Raw genomic sequence first — 25,776 nt, 5'->3', positions numbered from 1 at the left:
CCAGCATTGTGTCATTATTGGCCCACGTTTAGCTGGGCGATCTCCCAAATTTGTGACATAATCAGGCCTTTCTCTGCATTACTCCATACACTACGCTCCCTCCACATTACACCACTGAATCATACGCTCTTTTCAACAAGACTGATTGCCAGGGGATTAACATTAGACAGCACAATTCCATTATTCAGCAGCCCAATTCAAATCCAACCCTAAACTCTAAGAGAGATTTCAGGGCTTCACAGAGATGAGCTGCCAGAAACCTGAAAGGGGAGGTGGGGTGAGGGGCTTTTGAACATTTTACACAACAACTCAACCTAAAACCTGCTATAAGCAAGAGCCCGCGGCTGAAGTGGCCGAGATATGACTCCTGATTCCTGGAATGGCCCCAACCAATCTTAATGAATGATTTGTAGATCTCTGCAAAGCCAGGATCCCCAAAGACTGCTGTAGCACAATGATTTTATTCCCACAATAAATGACTTTTGTTCAAAATTAAGTATTTAGAACTTCTAGCCCCAAAACTTTCTTTCCTTTAATAGGAACACTTTCATGTCAAACTCAGGATATGCGAGGCCCAAAGTGAAATCCAAGTGGTGTGCTCCTCTTGTTTTTTTCTTTTTTTAATTAATTAATTTTTTGGGGCCGCGCCACGCGGCACGTGGGATCGTAGTTCCCCGATCAGGGATTGAACCCGCGCCCCCTGCATTGGAAGCGTGGAGTCTTAACTGCTGGACCGCCAGGGAAGTCCAAGTCGTGTGCTCTTTGATCAACAGACTTATGACACATCAATGCCAAAATAAATGTTAACCATTTTCTTCTCATGTTTGAGTGTTACTTCTCTTTGTGTTTGTTTGCTAAAATATCTGTTCATAGTGATTCCCACTAAGAAACATTCCACAAATATCTCTGTGAGAAAAGAAGGCTCTTAAAACTCAGGCTTTTATGACTATCTATAGAATCTATATTATACAAAATCCTTTCAAATTTCACACTAAGGCTTCTGAATAACAAAATGTTGCTCTTTTCACTGAACACTTACAAATGGAGATAAAGACTGTATCATGCTTTCTAAGGCAGAGTTTCTTATGGATTTAATTTAACCTGATAGAAAATTAAAATGGTTTTCTATTTAATTTTCAGTTAACCTAAAACTTCAATTAACCACATCTACGTAATTTGGTTAATCAAGCTTTTGCAAAGTTTCTTTAATGGCTCTTTGGGCAATTCAAATATCTATGGGGTCTCTCTCCTCAAAGAGTTTATATTTTATTGAAGAAGAAGAAATGCCCACATGTGAAATAATACTAAGGGCACATGCACAGGAAATGATGGCGGAAGGCCTTTGTTTATGGATGCACAGTGGGTGGGCATGAGTTTGTGGGGTTACAGAGGGTCACACTAAGGCAAAATGAATCAAGGTGAGACTGGGACTTTAGCAGGAGTCAGCAACCTGCATGTGGAGATGTGCAAACAGATTAGGTAACCCACAGCAAGGACTCAAGGACGGGTGGCCAAATTGAGAGTCAGGGTAGATGGCAAAGACAAAAGGTGGCTTCTACAAAGAAAAGATCTCAGCCCACCATCCCGAAACGAGACACCTCCTAGGTGTAAGTTTATCAGTCCTCCAACAAGACAGAGAAACAGCCTTTCTTCATCAGTTACAACAAAACCCATCATAATAGACCAGACTTAGGAAGAAATTTGAGTTTCCAGGACAACAAGCTATGTTGTCTCAAGATATTTCATTAAAATAGCTTATTTAAGCACTTTGATTAAAAAAAGTAGTCATAAGCCCATTAAAATAGTTCCCTTTTCACAGAAGAAATAGCTTCTAGGAATAGACATTGAACTTGCAGTGTCTAATGACTTTCTTCTGACGGGACTGAAGGGTCCCTTGACGTTGACCTTCGTCCAACCAGCTGTAAGCTCAGTCATTATAATACCTTTTCCTTTACTCTTCAGCCAGCATTATATAGTTGCCCTTCTTTCAGAAACAACGTTCTCCCACAGCCTAACTGTACCTTTCCCTGCACACGCTAACATTTTGCAGAGAAATCTCAGCTTCCAGAACATCAGCACATCTCACACCATATCCACATGACACAAGATGATGCTTGGGAGCCAAGGGGATCACGCAAAACACATAAAACTCAGCTAATCAGGAAACAGAACATTGTCAAATGACAGAAGAATCCTTCCCAAATGATAGCGTGTATTTAGAAAGAATGAAAACAAACCAAGTCTCCTGAAAGCATGGGGAGAAACAAGACTCACTTTCACAATTTCAAATGAGTCAAGCTGCAGCAGGCTGGCACGTGGCTGTCACTGGGGGAGACGCAAACTCACCAACAACATCGAGGTGGTACGTGTGATTGATGGACCCGTAATCGTTCTCCACCACACAGGTATAATTTCCTTTGTCGGATGGGACCACGCTTTCCATGATAAGGCTCCAATGCTGGTTTCGTACCTGCAAAGATGAGAGTAAAGGTGGTTATTGAACAATCTTAGTATAGAACACCAGGTACTTTGCTTTCTTGATTTAAAAAGAAGTTGAGGGAGACAAAGAAGGTAGAGAAGAATCACCTGAATTCTAAATTTTCCTCATAATAAATACTCAGACTGGTGACAAAGGAAAACAATAATTATCATCATGGTGAACATCTGGCAAGCTGACATCGTCATGTTAAGATACAAAAGAGTGTATGCAGTAGGTCTGTCACTGTCATGGGTTTGAGGGGTCCTCCAGGAGCTGCCAAGTGGCCGGGGAACCTAACACTAACCCACAGTATCAGTGCCCCAGGGCAGGTGAGCCTCAGACTGCTCAGCCACTGGGAGCCCTCAACCCCTACGGCACCAAGGAACTACGTAGAGCTGACGCCAGTGAGCACGTACTGCAAACCAGGCACTTTCCTGAGTGCTCCTTTCCACCTCAGCTAATTTAACCTTAACTCTCCCAAGGAGCCCACAAGGTGGGTGCTGTTATTGTTCCTGGAAGCTTCTGGTTTGAAGTCCTCTTAGATCCTTCCCCACAGCGCTTAGATGCTGTCAGGACATCTCAAGAAGTTTCAGCTGGAAACATAGGTCTGCCCCTCCCATCTCTGACTGAACAGATGCTACATGTTCCTGAGATACACTCGGAATTTCAAACATGGGAGCAATGAATCCTCAGGAAACTTAAGTTGTGTATCCATCTGTTTACAAACTCCTTGAGACTTTTCAAAGATAAGCAGCACATGAGAAAATAAGTTATTGTGATTCTTACCCTAGTTCTGTCAACATGCAAACAGACTAGATTCTAAGGTTTCCACCTTGCTTTCAAAGTATTTCAATAGACTCTGGCTTTCAAGCAAGCATGATTTTTCCTTATCAGGGCCAAAATGCAGATTTCATCTTTCAGGTTCATGGCTTTAATATTTCTCTCCAAATCCGTATCACTCTTTAAAGGCATTTTGGACAAGGCATTCTGGAGAAATGGAAAGAAAAAATAAAAAGCCAGGGCCTACTCATCTTATTTCAGGAATTCCAACTGACCTTCTGAATGATTCCCTGAGCACTGCAAGTGTTTTCTGCCTTAATCACATAAAAAACTGATAATGCCAGCAGAGCCTGTGCAAGCACATGGGTGATTCAAGGAACTAAATTAGAGAATAAAGAAGATCGTCTCGTGAACGCTCCATTATAAAAAGGGGAGGGCAGAGCAGCTGTCCACTTTGAAAAGCAGAGCCAACAGAGGTAAGAGGTTAGAAGAACACGCTATAGTACAACTCTTTTCATGTCAGCCGTTCAGTTCAGCACAAGCCATCACTGCAGAGTGCCGTTACTGACGCTGAGTCCAAAAGCAAGATTGCTGGTCATCGCTAACAGTCCTAGGAAGCATCATGGGGGTGAAGGCTGGATTCTTCTTCTTAACAGACTACAAGCCCTGAATTAAGGCTGAGTTCCAAGCAGTCACTTTGCTTCAGCTGCTGCCTGAAAACGACTCCCCCTGTAAACCATGGAGGTTGTTTCAGTCTAAGGTCCTAGAGCTGGTGACGGGGTGTTCGTCTCACTGTCCCAGGTGAAATGTCTGGCAGTAAATGAACTTGAAGTCATCAGACGTACAATGGAGAGAGTCTATTCTCTACATTGGAGAAGACTCACTTTCTGCTCTTGGCTGGGCCACAGACTTTTAGGACAACCAAAACAAGAGGCTGTGTCTCCTCTTGGGATAAGCACCTTCTTTGCAGAATGTATAAAAGGGATGTTCAGAAAGAGGAGAAGATGTGAATGCTAAAACTTCCAGTTTAAGAATTCTCTATCGAAATCCTGGTCCCCCCGGGGGCTACCCTGGAGCTGTAGGCTCAGAGCATGGAAAAGGCAGGTGCTAGCTCCTTGATTTAACTCGAGGCAGATGAGCCCACAATGAGACCCTCCCTCTCCATAAGCGCTCAGGAGTATCAGGAATGGGACCCTCTTGGCCTCTGAGGAACCAGTCACGTGGAGGGTAACTCGGGCCCTGATGTCACCAAGCCACGTAATCCAGCATTTAGCCCTGCTGTAAATATTCAGTTCTTTGAGCCCCTGCTCAAATGTCATGCCCATAAGCCCTTAATCATGGCTAGTGCCTGTCTCTGGACCCCATCCAAACTGTCAGTGTCTTTCTTGGGCCTGGATCCAGATTTGGCACAGAGTGGATTCCAAATGGAGCTGAACCTGAACTGTGAAGGCAGGGCATGGTCTGCCTCTGCCCGAGACATTAAATCTTGGCATATACAGCCCCGCATGCCACTGCGTTTTTTTAACCCTAGGGCATATGGTCAGCTCCAGTCTTTCGTCGGGGCTATGGCATTCCACGTAAGATCTACAAGGGCATGTGCTCCCTGGATATTTACTTCTTAGAGATGCACGACAATAATGTTAATAAGTTAACATTTATAAAATGCTTTCACAATGAGAAACACATTTACCAAACAGGGTGTTACTGCCCTTCCAGAGACCTTGGTACTCGATCAATATTGCCCCATACAGTGCTGTTAATATTTATTTTCTTATACCGTGGCTCCAGTATTTGATTCCTCGACATACCACCAATCCCAAATTTTATGAGCTGTGGCATTTTCCAATGGATGCCCTTGGAAGTCTCCAACAGGGAGACTATGTGACACTTTTGTAGGGGACATCCTACCATTAATTACTGGTTGCTTAATGACAAGCTAAGAGACTACAAACAGTAACTCTACAAAGATGGGGAACAGAGGCACAAAGATTTCTGTGCTTTTTTAAACACACGATTTCCATACCAAGATTCCGGGTACACCTAAAGAAACTACAAAAATGTAAGATGTCATCTTCAACACGTTTTTCTCAATTCCTCAGCTTTTTAATGCTCCATTGTTTCTGCCACTTAGGTCAAATGAACATAAACCACCTTTGGTTGCACAGAAGAGGGAATGTAAATACTCAATAAACATATGAAAAGATGCTTAACCTCATTAAGGAGCAGGGAAATGCAAATTAAAACAATGATGAGACACTGTTATTCACCAGTTGATTAACAAAAATTAGAAAGATCAATGTCATTGAGTACTTGGTGAGGATGGAGGGAAATAGAAACTCAAATTGATAACATAAGTTGAGAAAAATCTTTCTGTAAAATAATTTGCTCGTACCCATTAAAATTAGCAACACACTTTTTTTTTTTTTTGGACCCAGTTAATTCCACTTCTGGAAATCTTGCCTACACAGAGAAGAGCAGGATTACTTCAAAGCACATAATAAAATTGTTGCTTCAAGCACAGTTTGTAACAGAAAAAAACTGGAATCCACCAACAGGAGACTCATTCATAATGAACAGTTTATTCCAAAAGAATAGCATACAGTCATTAAAAAGAATGAGGTATTCTTATGTTCAGTCCTGGTAAAATATCATTAAGAGTTACTGATGAATGAAAACAAGTAGCCTGAATGCAAATATGTATATTCATGATTCCATTTTGTAAAAAATATACACACACACACACACAAGACACACACATGACACACACACACAACCTTCTAGGTGCATATAGGCCTGAATCTGTAAGCATGACTTGTATACAAGGTAAAATCAGAAAGAAAATGTACTAAATTGTTAGTGATATACTTTATATAATTAAGTAGTAGGATTAAAAATGTTTACTCTTTTCTCATTTTCACTTTTCAAATTTAAACATAAATCTCACACACACACAACCAAAAAAGTGAAATAAACCCTAGGGTAGTAGTTGTTTTGTGGCAGAACCACTGCATGTGTAACTCTCCGGCAGACAGACCACGAAAGCCAGGGAGAAGAGAAATCCTGCGTTAACCAACACATGCACAATCCCTTCTTTTCATTCCTCCCTGTGGCTAAATCTTTGTGGAATTCATCAGTATTTTTCATCTGCCAAGGAACAAAATGAGAAAGCATGGGGTTTCAAAACTACGTTCACTAAAGACTTCTAAAAATAACATTTCAATACTGAAACCAAACAGACTGAAGCTAATGGCCTAAACTCTCTTCTTACTTGTAATCCAAAAACTGGATCCACAAACATTCTACACCCTGTCACTGCAAAGACAAAAGGTGGCCCAGACAGGTTTTCTCGGAATTCCTCAGTTACCTAAAGCCCCCACGTTGCACGTAAAACCCCTAGCCTTCAGCTGACAGCTGGGAATGTCGATTGAGTTGGTAGGACACCAAAACACCTAGGTGAAAGGTGAAAGGTCAAAGACCCAGCTGTCACCTGGATGTTTGCTTTCCACATTGCAAAAAACTCTGAACATTTCCAAACACCCAGGTGTTCGATAACAAGCAGAATAAACAGCCAGAAGCTGGATGGAAAGTTTTGCTCTGTGCCAAATCGAGGAATGATGTGTCCACATGATGGTAAATACCCCCAAGACTTCCTTCCACCAGTATCAGGGCTCAAATTATGGAGAAGGACAGCACTCCCTTTTAACCCTGGCCTTCATAAGGTGCCCCATGAACTACAATTCAACATAGACCAGGTGTCATGAGGATGCATAAAATCTTACTAGCCCATGCCAGATCCCCATTTTCAGCTGGTTCCTGGGGGACTCCAAACCATCCCTCTGGGATGTGTACATACAAACTGAGCTTCCAGGTGCCAAGGGCTGTGGTACATGCTGCTTCCTATCACCACGCAGACCTGGAGACAAACACCTGTTTAATGCTTAAACGCCAAGAAGTTTGCTTTTTGGGCTGAGAACAGGGCTGGGTGAGCTCCGGTCTTTGAGGACCAGTGGCAGAAACTCTTCCCTCTACTCAGTAAACAATGGATCTCTCCAGAGGAGGTGGGAAGTGAATTATAAAATGCAAGGCTGTTCTCTTCTATGCCTGTTCCCTGACGGTGCCCAGAAAGGTGCTCTGGGGACAGACTGCCAAAAGGGCATCCACTGCCTCTTGAACTTAACTCTTTAAAAATTTCATGGCCTTCTTTAAAAAGCTAAACACAGAATCACCATATGATCCAGCAATTCCATTCCTAGGTATACACCCAAAGGAACTGAAAGCAAGGACTCAAACAGATACTAGTACACCAATGTTCATAGCTGCATCATCCACAGGAGCCAAAAGGTGGAAACAACCCAAGTGCCCATCAACAGATGAATGGATAAACAGTGTGATATAGCCATATAATGGAATATTATTCAGCCATTCTTTTAAAAGAAGGAAGTTCTGATACATGCTACAACATGGATGAACCTTGAACATATTAAGTGAAATAGCCAGATACAAAAGGACAAATTTCCTATGATTCCACTTATACGAGATACCTAGACAGGCAAATTCAGAGATAGAAAGTAGATTCGAAGTTACCAGGGCCTGGGGAAAGGAGGAATAGGGAATTAATGTTTAATGGATACAGAGTTTCTATTTTGGATGATGAAAAAGTTTTAGAAATCAATGACAAATGTTATGTTATACTTTTACCACACACCAGAAAAAAAATCTCATACAGGTCATGGAAGCTAGAAGAATAGCATGATACCTCTCCCCCCCAACTTTACTCTCAACAGTATACCTTGCATCAACCGATATTTATATGCTCTTGGGAAGCCATTACTATCTACGTGTCTTTCATTTATCATAACAGTGTTTTGGTTTTTTTTTTAACAAAACATGGAACTATATTTGAAAAAAAGCAGTTTAATAAGAGCATGAACTTTGGAGCAAAAATTGCCTGGGTCCAAATAACAGCTCCACCACCTAGGAGCCCCATCTGTAAAAGGGACAAAAGAAAAGTGCCCACCTCTTTGGGCTGTGCAGGGGACAGGGTGCCATGTATACAGGAGGCACCTGGAACAGTCAGCACACAGGTGAGCAGACAACACACGCCAGCAGATACCAACATACACCTGCTTCTCATCACAGTCTGCTTGACCTGACACTAAAGCAGAAGTGTCTTGGTTGAAAAAAAGCTCAACCAATAGAAATATATTAAAAAGCATATTAGTAGTGATTTTTCCAAATAAACATACTTTGGGGTTAAGCATTACACTTAATAACCTAGAAAATGTAAATCTAACCTAACCATCAAAACAACCAGTTCAGTTGTGATAAGAAAATAATTTTTTTTAGTTGTCTTTTCTTGGACCTGAAATGTACTTGGAAACTAATAGTCCGTACTCTACAATGCTTCCTTTCCTCTGCCAGGCGGCTCCGTGGGAATTCTAAACTCTTGGACACCGTGGGCTCTTGTGCCAATTCTATGGCCATGTTGAGGGAGAGCTTTGTCCCATGATCTCTCTTGGGTCTTACGCAGTTAGTAAGTGGCTTGAAAGACGGTTTTTAAGAATGTTCTTCTCCTCTATGCCTAAATCATTACCTAGGAATGAGCTAGTAATTGAGGTGGTCTATTAATTATCTCAGTCATCTTCTTGCTTTTTCTACATTTAATTGTAATCATTGTTCAGAGCCCTACTAAATATCTAGCCTTAAAGGCAACCTCCTTATAAAAAAAAAAAATCTGTGCTGTTGTTTAAGATGAAAAATGGCTGATGCTGCATTATGGTTATGCTACTAAATCACAGGTTTTCGTGCTGGAAAGGATCAGACGTTAGCGATTTCCTATCCCATCTTCTCATCTTAAGGATAGGTGATGTGAAGCCCAGAGAGCTTAGCCAACTTTTTAACTGATGTTAAAAAGCCCAGGCATCAGCACAATTAGGGAGATATGGTTTTGCTTCAAGTCATGCTTTGTCATTATATAACATCCAACCAGCCTTTGCCCACATACTAAGAAAAACAGTAATTTGGCTCTTAATAACCTAAGAATGGCTCAGCATGAGTGCTTTGATAAATAAGACTGAAACACAGAATACCAAAGAGCTCTATGGGCCATTTTAATTAAAATGAGCTTTCTGTCCTGTTTCATAATTCTCCTTGACTTTGTTTTGGTTTTTTGTGTTCCTTCTCCCTTCAATGGCCACATATGAATAATACAGTAGACCAGGGCCAAAGTGCCCAGCCCATAAACAGGTAGAAAGAGCTAGACAGACAGCTGGGCCACCAGAGCACAGCCATGGTTTATGGAATGAGATTTATGAAGGAGGAAAAAAAAAAAAATCCCAGAAATGCACACCAAAAAATCACAATTTTGTTTGTGGAAAATTTCAGGTCTTGCTTTCTGGAAAAATACATCTTGGAAAACTTGACACTTTGCTTCTTCATTAAATAAAAGAGCAAAGGGACGGGAATGAGAGGAGGGGTCATTTGAACATCAGTCGGGCCCTCCACGTGAACAATTAGGTCTCGGCTTTGGGGGGAAGTGCCGAGGAATGGAAACTACAAACTGTACAATACGGATCCCTCAGGTCAAATGTTCAGAGACACAGTTCTTTACAAGCGTATGTAGGTAACAAAGAAAACATCAGAGGGAAAAGCCCCCATCATGACCATGCTCCCCACTCTGTCCCGGAGCTCAGCCCAGCGGGGGTGGCCCTCAGGTGGGAGTCCACCTCTGTGACCCTTAGTGACTTCATGGCCTAGGAACCCGGGGACCTGGGGTGGGTCTAACATGTCATTAGCAAGACTTTAGCTTAGGTAACTATATTTTCCCAGGAGAGAAGAGATCTCTGTCTTTTCCTTTCAAGTCCCAGAAGCCCGTTGGGCTCAATGGAATTTCTAAGGGTGTCCCGTATTCCCAAAACGAGTGACCAATGCCACAACTGTTGTGAACCCAGGTTGACTACCCTTGCAGCGATGCGGCAAGCCCCCAGGCCAGTCAGGCCCACCGTCCCAGCCTCTTTCTCCAGAGAGAAAGGCCAGCTGGGCAAGAGATGCACCCTCATCACTGCCGGCCGGCACTCCCCACCCCCGCTCCAAAGGTGTAATACTCTCCCTTTTGTTTGCCCTTTTCGTTGAAAAGCAAAACAGAGTTTAGATTTTTCTCCCCACACACTCGAATTCCATTCCTCTTTCACTCCAGAAATGACTCCAACATCAAACAACAAAAATACTTTGGTCATCTGTGCCTCCTCGGGAAGGGGCTAAAGGTTCCTAGTTTCGCTTTTAGGATATAGCTGCTCTTCATTTAGTGGAATGTTGTCATCAATAATCAAAACCGAACTGCACCTGTTAAAAATCAAGCAGCGTTTCCTCATTTGGCACCCTTAGTCTTCCAGCGTATTTGTAATCACTAATTCAGATTTGCAAAAAGCTCCTTACCCATAATAATGATGTTGGTCCTATTTATTTTGAGACCAGGAGTTTCTGGAGGCTCACTGACCCTTTGCACTCATTTCCCAGACTGTCTTAGGGAAGGAAATGAGTTAACCACCAAGATTTTGACCACCCTTCTTATACTTAAGTTGTATTTAAATAAATCATTCGAACTGCATCAGTTATGATTTCAGAGAACGTTTGGTGGTTAGAACAATCCCAGGGGCCCCGATTTGAGTGGCTTAACTCTTCCTTTACAACCAGCATCACCTAATGAAATCTCTGTCTATTCATTCTTTAAAAAAAAAAAAAAAAAAAAAGCCAACCTCCAATCTCATTGTACCAGTCTAAGATCTGAACAAAGAGACAAATCGTTCTCCTGCTACTGCTTCCCCCAATGAGCAGGAGTCGTAGAAGACAACCCAAGTATTTCTACTCCACAGCTTCAAAGGCATCCACCTTCCAGCAGATGTGTTTCACATCTGTTTCACACATAAACTGCCCACATGTGCGCTTAGAAATTTACTCGTAGGCTTTCCCAATTATCCTCTGGGTTTTGGCTTCTAGAAAGTAATTTTTCAATGTTAAAACAAAAGTCAAAAATTCTTACAGACGAAAATACTAACCCTTTCAAGATGAGTAACTGTGTAGAGTGTTTCGGGAAAGGGCTCCAGGGCACTTTGTGTGGAGGGAAGCCCCATTTGAGCGCAGCAGGGATGGGACAGGGACTCACCTGCCATCTAAAGTGATGTTGCTGTGTTAACACAGGTAAGGGGTACATCAAGGAAAGTCCTCCTGGGTACCACACTGCTGCCACCAAGAAATCCTCTCCCACATGGTTCTTAAGGACCTGGGGCCTGAGTTGATGCATATTCTGTTTCATCCACTGTGCAGGTTTCTCCGATGCTCCAGTGATCCCCATGTCTCCTGATGTTCGTGCCCTCAATAATCACCTCCCTTGGTGACTTACTTAATGGTAGAAAACAGCAAACGTGGTGGGATGGCACTTCTGTGATTAGGTTACAAAGGCTGTGACATCTGTCTTCCTCATACTCTCCTCTGTCTTGTCTGTTCCCCCTCAGGAAGCCAGCTGCCGTGCTGTCAGCTGCCCTATGGAGAGGCCCATGTGGCAAAAGGGTGGCCTCCAGCCAACGGCCAGTGAGGAACTGAGGCCCCCAGTCCAACAGCCTGCAAGGAAGTGAATCCTGACAACAACCACATGAGTGAGTCTGGAAGCAGATTCTTCCCCACTGACCCTTCAGATGAGACCCCAGCCTTAACTGAAACCATGATTACCGTCCTGTGAGAGGCCCTGAGACAGAAGGCCACCTAAGCCACACCTGGATTCCTGACCCATGGAAACTGTGAGAGAATAAATGCTGTTATTAAAGCTACCAGGTCTTGGGGTAATTTGTTACAAGGCAATGGGTAATTGATACACCCATTCATGTTCCAAATGCACCAAAGAATTTCACAGTAAGGTTCCTTAAGTCGTCCTCATACACTAAATTCGTAAAGTTCTCCCCTTCCACACTAAATGATCTGGAAATTCCATATCACTCTTCTGAGACAACCTTCCTTCAAACTCAGCCTAGAATCCTTTCCTGATCTCCTTTACCGTAGTCTCCCAAGGAGCCAACATCACCTCTCTCTGCACATCCACAGCACAACATACTCTTCTAACTTCACCCATATCAGTGTCTTGATTGCCAGCTCTTTTGTCTGCCTTCCTGCTGGACGAGGAGCCCCGAAGCTAGGGCCGTGCTTTGCCCAGAGCCTAGGACGGTGCCTGCTACGAGGGCACTCGATCGACATTTGCTCAATGGATGAACAAACGCCTGAAGAGGCATCTTCAGGGAAACGGCTGTCAATTTCAACCTCCCCAGTGAGTGATGAGACTATATTTCACCACATTCTGTAATGGGCTCTTCAGAATCCTTGAGGATGGAGGACGGGGAGATTGCCTCTGTCATCTTGGAAGTGTTCTTTTTTTTTTTTTTTAATTTTATTTATTTATGTTTTTGGCTGCATTGGGTCTTCATTGCTGCACATGGACTCTCTCGAGTTGCGGCGAGCAGGGGCTACTCTTCGTCGTGGTGCACATGCTTCTCATTGCAGTGGCTTCTCTCATTGCGGAGCACGGGCTCTAGGTGCACAGGCTTCAGTAGTTGTGGCACGCAGGCTCGGTAGTTGTGGCTCGTGGGCTCTAGAGCGCAGGCTCAGTAGTTGTGGCACACGGGCTTAGTTGCTCCGCGGCATGTGGGATCTTCCCGGACCAGGGTTCGAACCAGTGTCCCCTGCATTGGCAGGCGGATTCTTAACCACTGCGCCACCAGGGAAGTCCTGGGAAGTGTTCTCTCTTAATAAGTAGTATTTCATACCCCAGTCTCTCAACCAAGTCCATCCACTATTCATACAATCCTGCTCAGATAAGGCAACTGTACTTACACTTCTCAAATTCTGCTCCAGTTTTAGTTTTACAGACCATAAAACATATAGAAAACAGACTCTCAACTTTCGACCCTTCTGTTACTAAACTCTCTTCATATAAAGAACAACACAAATGGGGACTGTACTTTAAAATTACATGCAAGTCCAGGGTAATTTTTTTAAAATATCAAACATGGAAACGATCAATTATGATAATTACTGGTTTTTTTAAAAAGAATATTTCTTCTAGTTCCTGCTAACTTTTGACTACTTAAAAAAATAAAGAAATAAAAATTTAAGAAATAGAATATTTTGAAAGCTTCATTCTACCTTATAGCCTCCAATGCGATGCTCCTGCTTAAATTCCTTCCCGTTTTTCAGCCACCTCATCGTTGGTGTTGGATTCCCCCCAGCTGGACAGCGGAACTTGACAGTGTTGGCTGCTGGGACGGCGTGCAGCCGTTTTTCCATCTTTTCTGTGTTGGTCCAATACGGTGCTCCTGTTTTGGAAAATGACATTATAATGTACATAGATGGATAGCTTCATCTCCATCATTAAACTCCTAACAGGTAAGATCATTTTCTTTTGTATGTGAACGATCCGACGCTTTCAAAATCTTTGGGTAATATTTACATTAGGGAAACATTTTCTGAAGTCTGATCCAGCTGGCCTCCCAGAAGGTCCCTGGAGGTGGGCTGCTTGATAGTTTATAGTTTATGTCTATTAACAGGGAACCTTCTCTCCCTGTTCTTAGTGCCAGAATATAAATTTATGAATCATGTTTTAAAATGCTACTTTAGACACACAGTGACAACACATACCGTAACAACAGCTGAGTCCCCCTCAAATATATCATTTTAGATCACCACACCTATGAAAGGACCACATATACACATAAACAAGTTGTGCCCAAAAGCCACATCAATTTATCCATTGGCGCTTCAAAGGGTAATCAATAGTATAACTTATCTCAGTAGGGTAAAATAATTCAGGGAGGCATCATTAATTTCCCAGCACTTTATATGACAAGTCAACAAGCCATGTTACTAAATATGTTTTAACTTTTAAAATGAAAAAAAAAAAAAGGTTTCTTTCCTCTCCAATGGTGGCTGTGAATGCCATAATTCTACCAGCATGTCTAAGCAGGTAACTTAATAGGAAGCTGCCAATTAAACATTAAAGTTGTGCCCTCTAAGTAGCCCTCAAAGACAGGGACGCTAGTGATTTTTTAAACTCAAAGGAGGAGACACCTTTTTCAATTACCACAGGAAGGACGTTTTTTCTAAATTAAAGTCACAGCATCAATTGGAAATACTGCCATAAATTCTTCAAGCCTGCAAATAATGGCTCATGACCACTATTGACTGGGTGCTTCTTATTTGCAGACAAAGCCCCAAAAGCTCTCACGTGTTTACTGTATTAATCCTGACACAATTCAATTATAATCCCTGTTTAGGGATGGGGAAACTGAGTCACAGAGAAGTAATCTGCCCACAGCCACAAAACTAGGAAGAAGAGCAAGCAGGATTTGAGCCAAGGCAGTTTGATTCCAGAGCCCACTGTCTGTCTCCCCTACCTACTCTCCAAAGCATTGGAATCCATACCTTTAACCTCTCTGATGTGCAGGACTGGCGTCCAGGACAGACAGCCTCGGCTGAAGGCACACTGCCTCCGTTATTACTGCCCAGGATTTCCAATGAAATCTTATACAGCAATTTAACTTTTCACATGCGTGATTCTGTCTTAGCAAACAGGTAACCAAAATCCCTGTATCCCCCCCTAAAGCATCCATCAGCAGGGCCTTGAACATCCTAGAACATTCTAGAACACTAAAATTCTTGAAGACTGATCCATAAGTGCTTATTTCTAACAAGGGTTAGACTGAGCAACAGCACACACCCTCCACAAAGCAGAAGCAAAAATGGGCGTAGGAAGGGGCTTTGTCTACGATGCAGATTTAGAAGTTTCCTCCTCTGTTCTGTGGATGACACAGCTCGTTCCTGGCGAGGTAACAATGCCCTTCACTTAACAGCCAGGCCGTCATGGTGGAATCAGAAAGTGGAAAAACTGCATCCAAAACACCTACCCTTCTTTGACTCACCCTTGCTCTTGAAACCTGCTATAAAAGGTGAAACAGGGATTTCTTAACAGGGACATGCTGTATCTTCTTTATCCTTCTGCTTATCTAAGTGTCAAGGTGGTGGGGGTATAGGTGGTATCGGCATGATGCCAAGGCAGAGCAAAGTGAGGCAAAACTTGTCGGTCATGTGCACCAGAGACAGAAAGCCCAGGGGGAGGGCGGGAGGGGAGCCGGGGGAGAAAATAGACTGCCCTTCTTTCCTCTGAATCCAGTTGCATGTGTAATGAGTAGGCAACTTGGTAGCCACTTGACTTGGGGTGTCAAATGCCCATAAACACACCCATTCTTTTGAGGGTTCCCCAGGGAGTACTCGATTCCTATTTATCACAAGTCTCCCAGGGCCTGGCATATACTGAAACAATTTCAATCATCTTTCATTTTAAAAGCTTCTACTTAGAAAAATCCGTCCACAGCCACTAAAAAAGAAAGCACTGAGAGCACAAAATAAATAATGAGCTTTGTCGCTACACAAAGACTTTTACAAATCTGACCTAAATGAAAAGCATACCTCATGCTGTCAGGTGTCTGCATTCATGTTATCTGTTTAAGTAAACACAATAGCCTATTCATACGAATTAGCTAAATATTAATGTAGTAGCTCTTTCAGATACCGTCAATTACAGCTGCCCTGATCCTGTGGAATGTCTTTTCATTTTTATATACAAAGAAATCAACAGACATGTGCTTACGTACCAACAGGCATGATTTCCATGTTCCCTATGTTGAAAAGCAGGACTGAGCGTTAGCAACTAGGAACGTAGCGCTGCTTCTCCCTCGCTGGGCTAAGCTGCTGGCGAGCCTGCAACCCACATGGGGATCCCCAGACCACATGGGCCTGTACGGTCATGGCCTGTGGCAATAGCACACTGGCAACCAGCACCTTTTTCTTGGAGCCTGAGGAATTATTTAAGGACAAGGGTGAAAGAATTTTGTTGGAATTTCTGGCAGGTAGCCACTTCCCTGGGGTGAAATTTCAATCACCAAAACTGCACCTATAAAATCTGCTTGTGCAAAACAGACACACAGCCATGCTTCTCATCTAAAGTCTATGGGCTAATTCAAAAAGAGTCACGTACCACAATGTTCATTGCAGCACTATATACAATAGCCAGGACATGGAAGCAACCTAAGTGTCCATCGACAGATGAACGGATAAAGAAGATGTGGCACATATATACAATGGAATATTACTCAGCCATGAAAAGAAATGAAATTGAGTTATTTGTAGTCAGGTGTATGGACCTAGAGTCTGTCATACAGAGTGAAGTAAGTCAGAAAGAGAAAAACAAATACCGTAGGCTAACACATATATGTGGAATCAAAAAAAAAAAAAAAAAGGTTCTGATGAACCTAGAAGCAGGACAGGAATAAAGACGCAGATGTAGAGAATGGACTTGAGGACACAATGAAGGGGGAAGGTTAGGCTGGGATGAAGTGAGAGAGTAGCATGGACATACATACACTACCAAATGTAAAACAGATAGCTAGTGGGAAGCAGCTGCATCGCACGGGGAGATCAGCTCAGTGCTTTGTGACCACCTAGAGGGGTGGGATAGGGAGGGTGGGAGGGAGACGCAGGAGGGAGGGGATATGGGGATATATGAATACTTATAGCTGATTCACTTTGTTATACAGCAGAAACTAACACAACATTGTAAAGCAATTATACTCCAATAAAGATGTTAAAAAAAAAAAAGAAACCAGAAAAAAATTTTTAAAAAATAAAGTCTGTGGGCACCATGTTTCTCATCTAAAGGCTCAGAGATCGCAGGTGGGTGAGGCGCCATGAAATCTAATCAACAAAGTAGAAGCCAATCACCTACATGACTGTCACTGGAAACCTGAATTCACAACATTCGCTTTCTCTGAATAACGGTAAAGCTTGGCTCAACAAAAAGGGCTGTCAGGCCAAGTTTTCGAGGTTCCCTGAGTGGCAGTGATGGGTCACCACCAACCCCGTGTCCAACACCACTCTGGGTGCTAACATCACACAGGCACGATGTACTTTCATGATGAGGCCTTCCTTTAAGATGTCAAGCTCACTAATTTTTTTAAGAACATAATGCTGGAGGGGAGGAGTTATTTTATTATTTTACAACGGCTCTTTCTGAAATAAACTAGTTTTATGGAAAACCTGAAGAATCTGGAAGGTCCAGAAAAATAATTACACTGTAGGAATAGCCCTGCTGTGTTTCCATCATCAATGGCCTATGTCCTCTGCAAACTCTTCCTGTCTTCAGTATTTCCTGCTATGTTTGCAGTCTGGACACATGGAAATGCCAGGGTCCCCACCCCAAGAACTACAATGCAGCTGGAGAGAAACAGGGACCAGGCTACCAAAAAGCTCCTCTACCTAATGAGGCCTCTTCTATCCCAAGGCTGTGAACAGCATTAACAACTTTCATTTGGAGGAGGAACTCACTTAACAAATTAATGATCTACAAAAGCAGAGAAGACTCTAGCACACAGTAGATGCTCAATACGGATGGCCAAGGCCACATCCTGTTGCTTGAAAGAGGTGTACGGCATCCACTTTGTATACCTTCCCTGACATAATCTTAGGGATGTATTTAATAGGGACGGAATTGTGGTATAAACCCCTGATGGCATATGACATGAATTCTACTTAAATCAGGAGTAAATACGTTGACCTAGATGATAGGTATGGCCCCTTCTGCCCTGACACTCTCAAATCTTCTGCTGTAGTATGTAGCAAAAGAACGACATTCTCTTAGTCATTAAATACTCATAACGAGAAAGTTAAGGGAACAGTTAAGACCTAGCCAAAATAAATAAATAAATACAACCCCATCATCAAGGTTTAGTGTATTTACTCTATCATTTTCTACACTGAAACAGATACTGTATCTTAGTAATAATACCAAGTAAGTAGAATTTTAATTTAATACAACAGAAGTCTCTTAACTTGTGGCTGGTTAAGCAGATTTATAACCCCACAGAAACTTCCCTCAACGTTCCCTCAACACAGCCTTTCTTAACCCCCCTTCATCCCACAATAAAGATTCATCATTCCTTCTCTGGTCCACCATTTTCTTGGTTACTTATGTCTGTTTCCATGCCCAGGGTGTTTCTAGACTGAAATATATTCCTCTCGATGTCTGTTGACCAATAAGAGCAGACCACCTGGAGCGTACAGCTGGAGCCGTCTTCAGACGATGCAGCAGGCACTCAAGTGTTTATTGAACAGATGGATGGATGGATGGATGGACAGACCAGATGGACAACTGTTAAAAGCCTGAGCTATAAAATGAGGGAGCTGAACTGAATGTCCTGATAAGGCCCCTCCCAGTTCTAACATGCTTTCCAGGTATCTATCTATATTCTACACAGATATTGATTCTGTCGACAAATGATAGGATCAGAGGATTTATTTTGACCCTGCAACCTAAACCTAAGGAGAAAACATGGGCTGCTGAGCCGGCTCCCACAAAAACTCTTACGTATCCCCACCCTGCCATCTAAGGTTTATGGTCTTTTCCCTCTCTCTCTCTCTCTCTCTCTCTCTAACCAAATAGAGAGAATACAGCCTGGTGGTTTAAAGGAAAAACATGGACTCAAATTACCACTGTACCAAAAGGGACCTCAGTGACCATCTGGCCCAACGGCTGGTGTGATCAATGTCATCCAGAAAGGTTAAGTGATTTGATCAAGGTCACATGGCCAGAGGCTGGGCTGAGCCTAGACCCAAGTCTCCAGCTCCCTGAGCAGTGCTCTTTCAACCACTCCATGCTGCCCTTTGAACTCTCCCATGGTAATTAAGTCAAAAGTTCAAGATTTATGTGAGCTGTGGCCGCTGATGACTGCCAACTGTATTTTTATTGATGTAAAAAAAAAAAAACAACAGCCTATTTCAGCTCTTAGATTAAGTCTCACAAACTCTCTAAAGCCTCACTAAGGCCTCTGTCTTAAGTCTATAATTAGTGCCTTTAAAAATATCACTAATCAGGACATTTCAATGCTTTGACCCCTGATGAGGGAAGGAGGCACGTCTCTGAGAGCTCTACCCCATCCTTGCAGTAGACCGCAGTTCATCTGTCTTCAGTTTTGCACAGAGAAAGAGAAAACAAATCTAACAAAATATGGAGATGTCAGTGAAGGTGTGACTGTGGGGCTCAGGGGGGCTTTATTTGAGAAATCTCATTAAAACAACAGCTTGCTGACCAACGAGGCATTCAATAAGAAATACATTAAAACAAACCAGGCAAGTGACCCACATGTGAAACGCCTAAGTCCACTGGGAGACCAGTTGCTTGGGGGAGTTCCCAGGCTCTGCCTTCAAAAGAGAACCCGCTAGTGGCCCGTGATGCTGCTGGACCAGAGGGGAGGCCGAGAAAGACAAGACACTCAATCTGGCCGAATGGATGGGACATCATCACTGGCCTTTGTGATAAAACACCCAAACCAACTTGCAATGAGGTTTTCACCGCAAAGGTGTTTCAAAACCTTTAGGCAGCTTGTACATGTTCTAAATATTCGTTTTCTTCAGTTCCTGGAAACTTCAACACAACTAAGAAACCAGCATTTACCAACTTAGATATGATCTCTTCCAAGGAAAATCCCAATTAGAGCCAAGGTGACGGCGAACTTTTACTATTGGCAGGTCTATCAATGAAAGTTCAGAATCTCAGGCCAAGAACCTTCATTTTCCCCAGTTGCTTACAAAACAAAACAAAACAAAACAAAAAAATTGCCTTTCTCCCTAATATGGAGGATGGGCAGCTGCAGGTCTGAACGAAAATAAAGCCAAAATAGAAAATTACCTTCTCTCTCTTCACTCAATAGAAAGAACCACTCCACCTGATACAGCTGTCTTACTATCAATTCCCTCTAGTTAAGCAGCCAACCTGAACCTTCTGTCACTCACGCCCTTCCCAAGAAGTCAGTCTCAAGTTCTCCAGAGACAGTAATCACTTAAACACAAGCCAGAGGTGATAAAAAGTACCTCGAAAAGAACGGACAGACATGTCTATTTATTTGCTGCCAGATGACCCATTAAGATACCTATTCCCTAGGAAAGGCAAGGACTAGTTAAGTTATGCTTTTTTAAGCTAAAGCACAAAGCTTGAACCTTTTCAAAATCCTCAACCTGGATGCATTTCAAAAATTAGCATTTGAAATCACAACTTTCTGTCCGGAGAAAGTCTCTTTCACCAAAGGGCATATGTAGCAGCATTATTTCCTGGCAGCCAGGCTTGTAGTGACATCACAAGATTGTTCCACTCAGGGAAACGTCTAGCACTGGTCAAGTGTGAGGTCATCAGCTAGTCAGCTGCTAAAGTATGACCGGAGAATGCCCTTCACATCTGTGATGGAAGAACCTGACTTAAAGGGGGGGAGGGGGAGTCAGATCAATCAAATCAGCCCATTGCAGGGATTTTCAAAGCACGTGCAGCAGGATGTTAATAGATGCTATATTTTAAAAAGGGTCTTATGGTCAATAAGTTTGGAAAACCCTGGGAAAGGACAAAAAGAAACAGATGTTTTACTACAGAACTTCTCAGAGCTTGTAATAGGCTGATAGACACTGTAAGTCTTCAAGAAAGGTCACAGTATGAGGTATTTTCCAAATTCATTTCAAAATACAACTCATTTTTGGCAGAGAATTATGCTGAACTAGGGTTCCAAGGGATACTCTTTGAGAAACACCAGCTTATTCTCTTAACGTACAAACCAAACCTGAACGCTGCTCTGTTTTTAATGGGATCCGTAAAAGATATACGTGAGGACGGTAGCTCCACAAAATATTCATTCAACGTCCAGGATAGTCCTTGCCCTCCAGAAGCAATCTACCGGAAAAGGCAGGTCTGAGATACTACGTGACACTACACGTGATACAATGTACACTACCTGTGATACAACAGAACCCGTGAACAACAGTCAAAGCCACTCAATAGCCCAGTGTAAACAAGGAAATCCTCTACAGAGGAGCCCACTTTTGAGCTGGGTCTCGCAGGATGAGGTAAGAGTTCAGATCAACCTGAACACTGCAGTACATTCCTATAAAAATCAAATCGGGGGCTTCCCTGGTGGCGCAGTGGTTGAGAATCTGCCTGCCAATGCAGGGGACACGGGTTCGAGCCCTGGTCTGGGAAGATCCCACGTGCCGCGGAGCAACTAGGCCCGTGAGCCACAATTACTGAGCCTGCGCGTCTGGAGCCTGTGCTCCGCAACAAGAGAGGCCGCGATAGTGAGAGGCCCGCGCACCGCGATGAAGAGTGGCCCCCACTTGCCGCAACTAGAGAAAGCCCTCGCACAGAAACGAAGACCCAACACAGCCATAAATAAATAAATAAATAATTAAAAAAAAAAAAATGACCTCCCCTAATGAGATTAGAACCAGGACATCAGCAAAATACACGGCAATCTTGCGGGGGAGGGGGAGGGGCACGACACCCTAACCAGGTAATTCTAAGCCTCTAAAAGGGCCCATCTAATAAAATCTTTAATGGTTGAAACATCACTCCCTAGATATAAAAACTAAAAAAAAAAAAAAAAAAAAAAAAAAATCAAATCAGACCTGGAGGTTAACGGATACCAGTTTCACGGCCAAAATGCAACAATCCTGCCTCAATTTTTGACTGTTCTTTTTGCCATTATATTTGACTACCATACTTTCTGTACTCTGTACAGAATCTAAGAAGAACTCTACCAGGCAGATAAGCTTGCCTTCTGAGAGTTAACTGACAAAATTAGATAAACAAGAATACCAGCAATGAGAGTAACCTACAATCTATTTTTGGAGTCACTTGATGGAGAAGTAACATAGACCAACCCTAAAAGAGAAAAACCCTTCTCAGAGAAGCTCAGAAATATCACTGTCAGCACAGGGTTGCTGGAGCATCATTTGTTAACGTCACTGAAGGGGAACTTTCAAACACACCCCAGTGGCATCTCCAGGCAATCAGAAGGCACAGAAGGAATCAATTTGGACACATGAGTGGTTTCCAGGTGGCTGAAAATGCAAAGAATTCAGTGCTTCTACAATTTTCCCTATTAATCAGGTCAGGCATTTGACACTCGAGGTGGCAAAAAATTGTCTTAATGGCAACATCCCCTTCCCCGCCTTGCCAATTACCCTGGCCATGGCATTCCTCTGTCCACACAGGCCACAGCTGCTTAATCTCAGATGCCCCAGGCTGCACCTGTGAATCAGACCGGCCTAATCACACTAACAGATGGCAGAGGCCAAGCAGCCAGCTAAGAACTGCTATCACTTTAAATCGCATCTAATGTTTCACAGGCACCAAACAGAGGCAATTCCCGACAGCAGTATCTGCCTGGTACAGCTAACACCAGCCCTTAATCACCGCAGAGCACCCACCTCGGGGCAGAGTTGGTGTCATTCGAGAGCTAATTACAAAGAACCCAGGTTGCAAGGTGAAGGCACGGCAATTCACTCAACGTGGGCTGGCGCTTCTTAAATGCAACACTCTACTACCTGGCCCTACCTGGGCACTGAGCAGTCAGGACTAGTATTCAGGATGAAAAGAGAGTCATCAGAGAGAGATTCAGTTCATTCAGCCTACCCTGCTGTTACATTTTATAACTTCCTGCATATTCCGGGTAACATGCTATTAGGCAGGGGACTGATCACCAGAACAACGCAGTTCCCAGGCATGCCAACAGAACCGCGCTGAATCTGATGTCCCAGTCAACAGCAATGGCTCCCACGTGTGGGTACCACTTTAGAGATGTAAACAACTGTGCGAGCATCCTCCCTTCACCCCCGTCATCACCCTGAGTACTGGCAGAGGGGCGCTGTGATTAGACATGCCACAGGCCTCTGACTGAACTGCAGCGCTGCTTTTGGCTCACTGAATCACACATTCCCAATGAATAAAACACAAACAAACAACTCCTTTCTCCACCTTATCTGGTCGCTGGGGGCACTGAACGAACCAGCAGCCAGCCCAGAGTCGGCCCAGAGCAGACCCTTTTCATCAGTCAGGGTCACTGCCTCTCCTGCCAGAGCCAAAGAACTAATAAGAAGTGAGTGGCATGTTGTAACGTACCAGTGTTTTATTACTAAATCGCAATGATAATAACAACCTCATTAGAAGGCTGGTACAAGTCACAGCGGAAGACACTTTCACTCGCCTTATTACCCACTGTTTTACCAACGAGATCTCTAACAATAAACTCCTTCTGGAAGCAGATCTGCATGTGTGAGTCCCTAAGCCAGTGGTTCTCACGCTTACTGTGCATCAGAATCACTCCCAAGGTTTCTAACTCAGCGGGTCCGGGGTGGGCCCTGAGAATTTTCATTCCTAGTAAGTTCTTCAGTGACGCTGACGCGAGTGGTCCAGGCCACAAGCTTTCTCTTGCCAAAGAGTGAAAACTATATAAGCCCAGATACCTCCCTTTTTGCCTAAGCTGCTAGGAGACTCAAGAGACAAATCCAGTTCCCCACTAAAGCAAAACATTATCCCAGGTGCCGGACAACATGGATTTTCTCTTCTTCCTTGAAAAAGCCCTGGGTCTATTTTAATAACGAATTATCTTATTATTTAGGCCTTGTTTAAAGTTATTAAAGTAATATCCTTTTGAGAAAACGTAGAATACAACATCTAAGCAAAGAATGCCAGTGACCAATGCAAAGTCACTTTGGAAATATTCCAACCATGTTATTGGAAAATACAACTTGCTATATTTGATCTTCTTTATTGAATAAACACTCACAAATATTTTTCTGAGCAATGTACAAATATGAACTCACTAATCCTCATAACCCCAAAAGATACTGTGATTATTCCCATTTTACAGATAAAGAAACTGAGGCACAAAAGTTAAATTACTTGCCCAAGGTTACCCAACTCAGCAGTGGTGGAGCAGCATTTGAACCGAGGCTGCCCAGCTCTGAGAGGCCACATTCTCACTCACCATGTAAAGGCCTCCTAGTGTCAGTTACGGCAGTGCTTTAACTGCCTTTAAATACGCAAACAGCGTTTGTTGCCCCCCTTTTCTATCTGCAACGTAAGACACACTTTCCTTACTTCTGCTCAGCAAGCAATGATGTTTCACAAGGCCATGGTTTCTCAACCTTGGCACTATCAACATTTTGGACCAGATAATTCTTTGTTATGGGGCTGCCCTGTACATTGTAAAGATGTTTATTAGCAGCATCCCTGGCCTCTTCAAAGCCACTAGCATCCCCCCCTTCCTGTGCTGAGACAACCAAACATTGCCCAGTGTCCCCCTGGGGAGGGGGAAGGAGGAGAATCACCCCCCGTGGAGAACCAATGGGACAAGCCAAGCACCGTCGACGGTTATGAAGAAGACCAGGATGTTACATGGCTCTACTGGCTTTACATCTCCAAATAGGCAGAGGAAAAAGGAAAACCAAGGAAAGAAAAGTCATAACTGCTTTCAAAAGAAAGTGGCTACTGACACAATAAGAAAGAACAAACAGTAGAGAAGGGTGTACAGTAACACTGGTTTATTCTCAGATTTGAAAGTCAAGAGAGTAGACACAGCGGAGAGAGGTGGGGACGGCAGGCAACAGCATCCCGAAGAGTCGACAGGGAGACAGCATAGAGTCAGGACTTCCCACTGAGCTCTCCTCTCTCGGGGACCTTCGGAGACAGCAATTACTTACTCTTGCTGTTACTGTTCTCACTGACAAAATCCTCCGAGCCATCTGTGTCGTCCTCATCATCTCCGGATGAGATGGCATCTGTATTCAAAAGAACATATCCATGGTTGTGTTTTTGCAAAGCCAAAGGTTGCAATCATCTACAACTTAGTCTTTCTGGAAAGGGGATTCAACAACCCAGGAACCCAGGCAAGAAGTCTGAGACCATGTTTAGTTAAGATGATTTTAATGGCTTAAATTTTCACTCCATGATGATAGTTCGTCTATATTATGAGTCTCAACGTTTTTTGCTTTCACATTATTTAAACATGCTATAAAATTGGATATACTGAAACTGGATTTTAAGCTTCAAATGGTACTCGGGTCCCCAACGAACTTACTGATTGTGTAATATCCAAAGATTCTTTCCAACACAACCTTTCAGCACTCGGGGTCTCCTTCAAGAAAGGAATTAGTCGCTAGAAAAACTTAGCCCCCGTGTGGCCTTCTGACCATTTACTAATATTCTGAAAGCGGAACTTTAAACTTGGCTGCAAAAGGGGTCCTGTGCAGTCCCTCCTCACCACATGGAAGAAACGTCAAGGAGAGAAACTCAAATTTTAACAAAAGGAAGCAGAAATCTTCAGCATCCAAATTTCAATTCTATGTTCTAAATGCCAAGGATGCCGGTGGTATGGGGGTAAAAAAAAAAAAAAAAAAAAAAAAAAAAATGTGTTTTTACTTATAGGAAAGTGTGCTGTCTTAAAAGAAAAATGTTACTGTGCACATGAGAATCCTGTCATTTTTAACGACCAGCCTCTCTGATATACCAGGTCCCGTAGAAGAACTTCAAAAACAGATCAATCACAAACCGTGACGTTCTGTGCCTGGCATCCAATTAGCAGATCCCACTATGATTTCACTTG

General features: G+C 43.1%; 1 protein-coding gene across 15 annotated transcripts in view; it reads right to left on the bottom strand.

Moving 5' to 3' along the window:
• FGFR2 (fibroblast growth factor receptor 2) overlaps positions 1–25,776 on the bottom strand; it is a 103,232-nt gene that overhangs the window by 50,538 nt on the left and 26,918 nt on the right. For 12 of the 15 annotated variants that reach the window (XM_061188638.1, XM_061188714.1, XM_061188796.1 and 9 more), the window contains 3 exons: positions 24,875–24,952; positions 13,448–13,617; positions 2,347–2,470 (listed from right to left, as the gene is read on the bottom strand). In XM_061188638.1, coding sequence (XP_061044621.1) covers positions 2,347–2,470; positions 13,448–13,617; positions 24,875–24,952 — 372 coding nt within the window. The remainder of the gene's footprint in view (positions 1–2,346; positions 2,471–13,447; positions 13,618–24,874; positions 24,953–25,776) is intronic. The other 3 variants (XM_061188939.1, XM_061188970.1, XM_061188564.1) reach the window with 1 other exon arrangement.

This window comes from Eubalaena glacialis, chromosome 1, assembly GCF_028564815.1.
Source record: "Eubalaena glacialis isolate mEubGla1 chromosome 1, mEubGla1.1.hap2.+ XY, whole genome shotgun sequence".
NCBI lineage: Eukaryota > Metazoa > Chordata > Mammalia > Artiodactyla > Balaenidae > Eubalaena > Eubalaena glacialis.
Note: the sequence above shows the minus strand (reverse complement) of the source record. Positions and strands in the feature narration are given on the sequence as shown.